The following is a 9,936-nucleotide window of genomic DNA, read 5'->3' on the forward strand; positions in this document are numbered from 1 at the left end:
CATCGCTTGCCAATGCCCTCTGTGAATCTATCCCAAACTTTAAGCATACTTTTCCTTGTTTCTGAAGCATTTTTCCTTTTGGAAATCATAGGCCTATCAGAATCCCCACACTTATACTTGGATCTCACAAATTTAACTTAAAAGGAGTCTCTATTTGTGACCAAATTCCAGCATAATTTTAGAATAAAGGCTTGATTTTGCACTTATAAGTCCTTAACTCCTAGACCGCTTGATTTTTTTTTATGTTTAACTATATCCCAAGAGACAAGGTGAAGTTTCTTTTCACCATCCTTGCTTCCCCACAGAAAGGCATTACTTTCCTTCTCAATTTCTTAAAGTAATTTCTCAAGTAGAATCATGATTTGCATGTGGTAGTTTGAGATTGTCGTAAGTATGGATTTTATGAGTATTGATCTCCCAACAAATGTGAGTAGTTTGCCTTTCCACCCTGATAGTTTGGCTCTGACCTTTCCCAGAATGGGCTTGAAATTCAAATAGTTTGCCCTCTTAATCAATAGAGGGATTCCTAAGTACTTCCCAAGGTCCCCAGTGAGGCTGACACCTCGTTGTTTGCTTAAAGACAAAGCTCTAGAGAAGTGGACAGAATTGGAAACACTCATCTTAGTTTTGATCTTGTTTACCTTTTGACCTGAAAGGTTTCAAAACCTCTCCAAACAATTGCTGATTACTTCAATTTGGTCGAAAGAGGCTTCCCCAAATAGGAAAAGGTTATCTACAAAGAAAAGGTGTGAGATAGGTGGTCCATTCTTATTCAACTTTATTGGTTTTCAATTGCCCAAGTTAATCTCATCTTGAATCATGTGGCTAAGTTTCTCCATGCAAAGTGTGAAGATGTAAGGTGAGATAGGGTCCCCTTGCTTAACCCCTCTTGAAGGTTTGATTTCTTCTGTAGGCTCCTCATTCCAAAGAATTCTCATTGTTGGACTTTTAATGCAAAGCTGTATCAATTCCAAAATTTTGCCTGTAATCCCAACTTCCTATAAGCACCATTTGACAAATCTCCAATCCAATCTATCATATGCTTTTTCTAAATCTACTTTTATAACTACTATCCCTTTTTTTTCGCTTGCTATTCCTCATTCTATTCAGGACTTCTTAGGCAATAATCACATTGTCACTTCCTTGCCTTCCTTGAATAAAACTACTTTGATGCTTGTCCACCAATTTGCTGATAACACCTTTAATTCTGTTCGTTAACACTTTGGAGACCACTTTATAACTCACATTACATAGAGAGATGGGGCGAAACTCCTTCATGCATTCAAGATTGTCTGTTTTGGGAATTCCTGTAAGAATCGATGAGTGTTTCAGTAATCACTATTCAGAGACCGTGGGGATCAACCCGAAAAAAAGTTAAAGTTTATAAATCGTTAGATTAAAATAATCAATGGCCAATGAGCTATGATCTGTGTGGTGATTTGAACTCCCTACATTGATTATGTAAATGGCAATATGATCCCTTAAACGGTTACAATTTCAATGAAGTCTTTGAAAATTTTTTTATCAATAATTTTTTTAATAAAAATATTATTTTATCATTATTGATAAATTATAATTTTTTATTTAATTTTTAATTTTTTTAAAAATTATAATTTTTAAATAAAAATTGTGAATAGAATTTGTTATCTTGAGAATTTGTTCAAATTATAATTTTTTATTTAATTTTTACAATTTACAGGATAAAAGTTATTATTCTTTAAATAAAAATTGTGATTAGAGCTTATTTTTTAATAATAAAAATTACACATAATAAGTTGTAATTTATTGTTTAACTCTTGTGATTTACAAAATAAAATTTGTGATTCTTTAAACAAAAGTTATGATTGGAGTTTGTTATTTTTAACAAGGATAAAATGGTTATTTTACTAAAAAATTTATTGACAAAAAAATCTTCTTTTTATTAAAAAAATTTATTGATAAAGAAATTTCTAAAAATTTCATTAGTATTATGACATTTTGAGAGATGAAATTATCATTTATATAATTTAAGGGTATTTTATTGTCATTTTACCTTTTTAAAATTTGAATTTTTGAAGTTTTAGTGTTTTCCCTTTTTGAATCTTACGGTCGTGGAGCATTATGTTGACTTTTTCATTTATGTAATTTTAATAAAATTTTATGTGTTATTTAAATTATTAATAAATAGTACACTATTATCGAGGTTAGATTCTTTTCTGTGCATGTCATTCTTGAGCAGGAACTATGTTATTCTTCTATGCATCGTTTCAATTATATTTAGACAGATTTTAAGTTGTAGTGGGGGATTTTTAATATGTACAGGACTAAGAAATTTAAAATAAAATAATATTTTTATATTTTTAATAAGTACATGATAAAAAGTTTAGAATATAATATGCTATTAAAAATTTTAATGTAGACATGCATAACGAATCTTATAGTATATCTATCTATATAATGTTCTATATACTATTGGGTTTTTTAATATTAGAGGAAGTTAACAAACTTGGTGCTTATTAGGAAATGTTACTTATTAGAAAATGTTACTTATTCCTCTATTTAAAAATGTAAGGTATTTTTAACTGAATCTCACCCTTAATAAAGCACTCACCTATTTTCAAACTAATCTTACCTTTTCATACTTATTCTATTAAACACCCTATAATAAATATAAAGTTATCATCAATAAAGGTATTTTTGAAAAAAAAAAGGTAATGATTACATCTCGAAAGGCTAAAAATGTCTTACATTTTTTAACATCTAACTTTTCAAAAAATGTCTTACATTTTTTAATAGAAGGAGTATAATATTTAAATTGTAAAAAAAGTATGTAACTTTTAAATTTTATCCCTTTTTTTTGTAATTAATGACTATAATAAGTTATTGTTTATGAATTCAAATGGCAATAAATAATTAATAGGTAAAATTGAAAAAAAAAGTAATTACTCTAACTTCGTCTTACATTTAATGGCCTAAAAAATCTTTCAAACTTTAAAAATTTTATATCAAGAAAGTATACGTGTAAAGCACATTGTTCATCCTATTGTTGTTTTATGATAAATGTAAAAGTACTTTTGTAATTACATAGAGATTTGAGACTTTGTAATAATTTCTGCACTCCTCGACCGGGATTTCACAGTAATTTTTTCAAATTTTTTAATAAAAAGTTTAAAATAAAGTATTCGAATCTTTTTATTTTATAGAAAGGTTTGTATTTTGAAAGTACAGATGAGCCTGTAAAAACTCAACACAATTTAGAAGTTTTTATAATTTTAGTGAAATTTTAGAAAAGTTAGCATTCATTCTAAAAAAATATGAAAAGGAATCTATGTAATTAAAATATTATTATTATTATTATTATTATTATTATTATTATGAATTTAAACGAGATAACTTGTAATGAAATACCTTGGTCGTTTCTTCAATAAAAGACCATTGACAGTAATCAATTCTCACTGAAAGAAGACCTTGCCAATGACAGTAATGATAAAAGTATCAAAAGAAGAAAAATTATAAAATCATTGAATTAACTTTATATAATGTCTTTCTCTGTCTATAGGATACGTGTCCATGGCTGGTTTACAAAGAGAGAAATAATTAGTACAAAACCGATTCACTGCAATACAGTGAGGCATTTCCCACAAATGTTGCAGCGAACTAGAACCAGAAAAGGGATGAATGACAATGACCTTCAACTTTTGCAGAGTGACCAACATTGTACAACTTGAAAACACGCGCTGATTAAAAATATACGCCTTTCACATATACTTGCATTGGGTAGAATTTCCATTTAATGACAGTAGAGTTTAATAACTCTATCAGCACCAGCAGTGAATAGCCAAGGCAGGCTTGGGTGGAATTTACAGTCCAGTATCCCTGCAATGAAGTGAAGTCAACTTCAAATGTAGCGAAAGATTTTTTTTTTTTAAAAAAAAAAAACCTCAAATTGCCAAAACATTAGTATTCCCAAATCAATAGGATGTTTAAGTTCGTTTTCCCACTACATTAGCTAGCTTCTGGAGGTGAGTTTCTCACCCCACCTGAATACCCTTCCTTAAGCTATAAAATTGCCTTTTGGTCCTGGTCCCACTACTACATATATGAATATGACTTAGCTCTCTGGCCAGAGCTGCTGCTGCTGCTGCTTTTTTTTTTTTTTTGGGTTTTAAGTCAGGTTGATCTAATTCTAAAAGGTAATTAGAACAGTCAAAAGGATGGAATGGAAAAGAAAAAAGTGGGCAGGTTCCATGTGAAATGACATTCATCTCCCTAATTTTCAAATTTACAACATAATGGTAATAGAGATATCATAGTCAATTTCCCATCTTTTAACGTCTCATTTCCCGCCTTATGCCTCAGGAGCATAGCAAATGTATATCGTAAAAGTTCTCACCTCTTCCATTTGAACTTGTATGGCCACGGAGAATTTCCAAAGGAACAATAAGAGGGTCTTGATTGAGATCAGAATAAACCATTCCATGAAAAACGTATGCAGTGCTGTCATCTGAACACGAAGCAAACAACGGGTATGATCGATGAAAGACCACATTGTTGACATCTTTTGGGTGACACCTGCAAAGTTGCAAGAGTATTTAAGATCATTGTCATGACATTAATGTCTAGCCAGGTTTCTTTGTCAACCAAATGAGTAGGAAGTATTTAAGGTCCACACTCGCCCATAATTGGTTGAATGGTGACACCAAAAGAGAGAGAGAGAGATCATAGGGGCCAAAACTTACTTAAGAACTCTGTAAGGTTTAGATGAAAGATCCATATCAAACCAACACATCTTCCCTTCTTTACTTCCCACAATCAGATTATCACCTGAAAGGAATGCATCGACAAGAAACTATGATGATTAAATTTCTGACAATATGACCACAGGAAAAGTATTTAAAAAGTATAATTATCATGGTAGAACAATAGTAGTCCTACCTGCTGGATGAACAGCAATGGAGGAGGCTTCACGAAGTCCAGTATCAAGCTTTTTTATGAGCTTGGTCTTCAACAGATCATACACACGGACAGTCTTTTTAGTACAAACAAAGAAGAAGGAACGGGTTGGATGGAAAGTTGACCTAACAGCAAGTCCATGCAACTTGAATGGAAGCTTTTGCGTAAGCTTCTTTGATAACTGGTGAATCAGAACCGCTCTTGACTCACGTAAAGAACATGTTAAGAAAAAGAATGAGCTGATTCCTGATTAAATGTTGTATTTTAAAACTTTTTATGCAATCAATGATCTTAGAAGGAGAGTATAAGCTAAAATATGGGCATAAGATCCAATAAGTACAGTTTGTTTTCAATATGGTCAAAGGATTAAGCATGCAGACACTTGAATTGGTTACATGACATGAAAAATAACATATCAAACTTAAATGGAATTTCTTTGTGTGCATTAGACGTGTCAAAAGGCTTCTGCACCTAATACATTGCTCGCCATGACACAGCCAAGTTAAATTATAGGAAGAAATCTGTTCAAAACTCAAAAACACATAATGTTAGACATGTCAAATGCTAATGCAAGTATGAAAATGTCAGAGTAAGGAAAACAAGCTTGGACACATGCATGATAAAGTGGGCCCATAAAAAGGGAAAGTGACCGGAAGTATCAAATAAAACAACAAAAAATTCATCTTGACAAGATATAATAAGTTCATTCCTGTGCCTTCTTTTTGTACATGAATAATATAGTTGAACACCTTTTTTAATACTTTTTTGAAGTTTGATTGTCTTAGCTGTGCTAGATCAGACAGAAAATAATTTAATATTCTCAGAGGTGATTATCACTACGAGATAGAGATATGTCATCCTTATCAAGTAGTCGTTAAAAAAATAAATGGTGTATTTATAACTATTAATTTAGACTTGGAATGTAAAGAAAACCCCTAAAACTGAGGCAGCTCAAAAAAAGGATATCAGCTGGAATCACTGTTGAAAAGTAATCACCTTTTCGGTGCCATTCTACAGCGGAAACAGTCTACATAAACACATAAATTGGTGTCAAATAAAATTCCACTACTTCAATCCAACAGGCAAATTAAAATGTAATCGTTCTGGAGACCAGCATGAAAATACCTTAAAATGCCTTAACCTTAAACCTTCGTGTTTATTATCTTGAAGCCAGCTCACACTAGGGGTTATGCTGTCTGTAAACACGAACAAAAGGTAAGAAAATAAGAAAGAGCAATGGGCTTGGACCATTAGAAACAATGTGCTACTTAAAATCTTGAGCCTACATCATCCTTTATTGATCAGTTAATTTTCAATTCCAAGCTTAAATTTGTTCAACTTCAATTAAAAGTGCAGTTGGTGCTCCTTGCATTGCATTAGTTTGAAGCAAAATAATGATTTGTTGAAATGACTTGAGCTACCTTTTACAATAGAGTGAAAGTATATTCTGTAGTGCAAAACAAACTTAAATGTTTACACTAGTCCAGTCGCTAATCTTTTATCTGAGAATTCTTATGGAACATGAGTAGGGACCTCATGGAACCTTCTTTTAAATAAGTTTTTGATGTACGTTGAAGAAAGAAATTATAGCAAACACTAACCTGAGTTATCTGGTGCAGGTGACTCAACATGGAGAAGCTCACAAATCTTTTTCTGCTCTTCTTCATCCCCCAAACCAGCATTCAACATAAGTAAATCTTGTCCCCTGCAGAAAATTTTCTGTTGACTCATACATAACACCAAATCCTAACGCTATTCAAGAGCCAATCCTCATAGTATCTATGACAAAATAAAACACTTTACAAACATTGAAACCAGACATACACAGAGACAGCAAGAATACGCATATCAGGCAAAGGATTCCAAGCAACACAGGTAACAGCTTCACCAACCTCCCACCGTCTAAGACATCTACCAGTTGGAACATCCCAGAGACGAACAGTTCCATCACTTGAACCTTTAAAGAAAATAGTATAAGAAGACCCATTTCCATCCCTGCTTCACATAAACTAAAATATATTATCATCACTCATACCTGATGCCATCCATTGCCCTGAAGCTTCAACAGAAATTGATGTAACGGCATCTTCATGACCTTTGTACTCAATATAGCATGCCACGGGTAAGGTTTAAGATCCTTTCGACTTGGAAGCTTTGGCTTCAAAGATTCAGGATCAATATTAAGCTGGAACACACCAAAAGATAAAGTATAAACTATTAAAATATTGATTTTAAAAAAATGATTTTGTAAAAATTATACACCTTAGAAACAACAAATTGATTATTTTTCAGTCTGGTAATTCACTCACACGTTTCTTTCGAACTCGAGGGCACAAGAATAGATCCAAACAACGATCAAAGCGTTCCTTCATATAATTCTCATATGCAGGGATGCTTCTTAGAGATGTAAACCTGGAAAAATTGATGTTTATTAGCAAACTTAAAAAAAGGTTAAGAAAAATCTGCATTCCAAATTCACAGTACCTTTTAGGAATAAACTTAGGGCGGTCTTCCTCATCCATCAACTGATAAGAATTGATTTCTTCTTGGGTTGGAATGTACTCTAAAGGAGGATTGTAAGACTCCTCGTGGCCTAAGAAGCATAATCAAGTTATATTTCCTATGAAAAATAACTCAAGATAAAATCTATTAAATTTCTTTCCTGGGGCAAAATTTAATTAAAAAAAGTTCAACTTTTGAACTCCAAAGCCACATCAGTACCAGGAACTTTTGGCTTTGGTGCAGGAATGTAAGCCAGATGATTTGATTTTTCTGTTGAACCAGAATCATCCCCCCACAAGAGATAGGGACCATCTTCCTCCTTTGGCTTGTCAAAAGTTATTAATCCCTTACGAATTGCTCTAACATACCTCACAACCTGTAAAATGATATAATGTGTGCATAACAAAGGAAACCACCGATTGATCTAGCGATAATTCATCACCACACTAGCTGTATCATATATACCAGAAAAAGGAAATGAAGGCAAGCTTACCTTTCTAGCTTCCCATTTTGAAGGTATAAATCTTCTTTTTGGTTCAGGTGCATTAGACAATGGATGAATGGCATCATCCCATTTAAACCAGTCAACATAATCCTGAAAAGATTCATTAAGAAATCAAACTAAAGAACAAACATATTATATACGAATTGCTAAAAATATAATTATACAGGATTGAAAGCCTTGAAAAAAGATAAACACAAATGGATAGTAACTACAGACCGGATATGGATCAAAGTCAGCATGAGGTGCTCGACCATCGATCAGTCTCGAGAAGATTTTGGCCTCTTCTTTGGTCATTTCCACTACCTCATCGTTGAGCTCATCATAGTACTTACGCCTTAAATTTTCAAGAAGATATAAATTTAACATATTTTTCCAGAGAGAAGATAACATCAATAAAACTAAAAAGCTTATTTTTCCACATATAGATACAGGGAAAACATAATCATCGGTTTCTATAGTTTTATCAGATTTTTCTTTTAGCTCCTGTAGTTTTTTTTCAGTGTCTATAGTTTTAAAAAGATTGAGTGACATTTGTTTTTGAAGTCCCTATAGTTTCAGTTTTTTAGTGTATTTAGTTTCTATAAGGACTGAAAACACTACAAAAAACTACAGTGACTAAATGTAAAATCCGATGAAACTATAGGAACCAAAAATTATATTTTCCCACACACACTACCAGAGAAACAAATACAGGATGATACAAGTATCTTCATAGATCATTGCCAACAGAAAATCATCTAAATACAAATGAAGCGAATAACAAAAAAATAGAAATATCAAACTAACCAGCTGCTTGGATCATCAGTACTTGCAAGATAGGAATCTAATTTGTCTTGCTTTTCCCTCTTCATTATCTTCTTCCCCTTGAAATCATATCCAATATGAGGCTCATCTTCATACCACTTCAAAGGGACATCTCCAATGGTATTACGGGGAGCCACCTATCAAAAGGCAAGATAAAGTATGTATAAACTCAAGCTCGGTTAGAGGAGGAGAACTTGGACAAAAATAAGTCACCTATAAGATAATGATCACCTCATCTTCTGAAGAATCACTCTCAACTCCCTGATGAATTTCAGAGTCCTCACTTCCATCTTCTTCACCATTAACATCGCCAGATGCATGACTGCCGCCTGTGGTGACAAAGTCCTGCCATGGTAACTGCTATACATATTGGTAACAGCAAAGCAAAGGGTAGTACAGTTCCAGATAACATTCCTTAAAACGTCAAACAAGTTCCAGTTTCTACACTCATACAGCATTGACAAGGCTGCTAAACACAATCATAATGTACCTCATCTTCAGACGATCCACTTTCTCCAGCTTCTGAATCCTCGGAGTTATCATCCGCCAAATGATCCTAGATTTTTTTACCAAAGAATAAAAGATAAGTATTCTTCATTACGTCGCAAGACTATAAAGTAGGCCAAAACAATAGAAAAGCACCTCATTCCCAGATAAACCACTTTCTCCATCTTCAAATTCCGATGATGTATCTGAATACTCTGACCCATGATCTTGAGAAGAATCCTAAAATCAAAAAGTTGGAGTTCAAACTAATCTATTTAGAACTTTACAAGAGAACGACCCAATGAAAATAACAAAAACATGAAAATACCTCATAACCAGAGTCTGAACCAGACTCCACTATTTGTTGTTGGGATTTCTGAGCTTCGTCGTCGAGTTTTGAATCCTTCTTCATCTTGCTGTCAGTGCTATGGAGTTTCGGGATGGTTTCGGGAACTTGCCGCCGCAGTGGAGGCGCCCGACTGGTTTTGGTGCTGCGCCCCGATGAAGCGGTCCATGTTTATAATTTAAAGCTTTCATTTTCATTTTTCATTTTTTATTTATTAAAATAAAATATAAAAATTATTAAAATTTTATATTTAATATAAATGATTTAATTTAATATTAAATTTATGATAAATTTATTATACAGTTACTCTGTATAATTCAAATTTAATATTATAATTTTAAAATTATTTATTTTAATAAAT

The 9,936-nt window shown here is 32.6% G+C and overlaps 1 protein-coding gene and 1 non-coding gene across 2 annotated transcripts; both read right to left on the bottom strand.

Moving 5' to 3' along the window:
- Positions 1-2,173: 2,173 nt before the first annotated feature.
- Positions 2,174-2,271, bottom strand: LOC129287337 (U6 spliceosomal RNA). The gene has a single exon (XR_008587658.1). It is a non-coding gene; the product is annotated as a U6 spliceosomal RNA (small nuclear RNA).
- A 1,218-nt stretch (positions 2,272-3,489) lies between these two features.
- LOC129284885 (ribosome biogenesis protein BOP1 homolog) lies at positions 3,490-9,722 on the bottom strand. The gene is given in 20 exon segments (XM_054920385.1): positions 3,490-3,855; positions 4,373-4,551; positions 4,719-4,803; positions 4,915-5,142; positions 5,899-5,959; positions 6,058-6,128; positions 6,534-6,637; positions 6,757-6,889; positions 6,968-7,051; positions 7,054-7,117; positions 7,242-7,344; positions 7,417-7,525; positions 7,654-7,810; positions 7,928-8,029; positions 8,156-8,273; positions 8,726-8,880; positions 8,975-9,088; positions 9,234-9,299; positions 9,386-9,469; positions 9,558-9,722. Coding segments are annotated over 20 exon segments (2,187 nt in total). The 5' UTR covers positions 9,642-9,722; the 3' UTR covers positions 3,490-3,769.
- Between the last annotated feature and the right edge of the window lie 214 nt (positions 9,723-9,936).

This window comes from Prosopis cineraria, unplaced genomic scaffold (assembly GCF_029017545.1).
Source record: "Prosopis cineraria cultivar Desert tree isolate PC_DT_omini unplaced genomic scaffold, ASM2901754v1 PC11, whole genome shotgun sequence".
Taxonomy (NCBI): Eukaryota; Viridiplantae; Streptophyta; class Magnoliopsida; order Fabales; family Fabaceae; genus Prosopis; species Prosopis cineraria.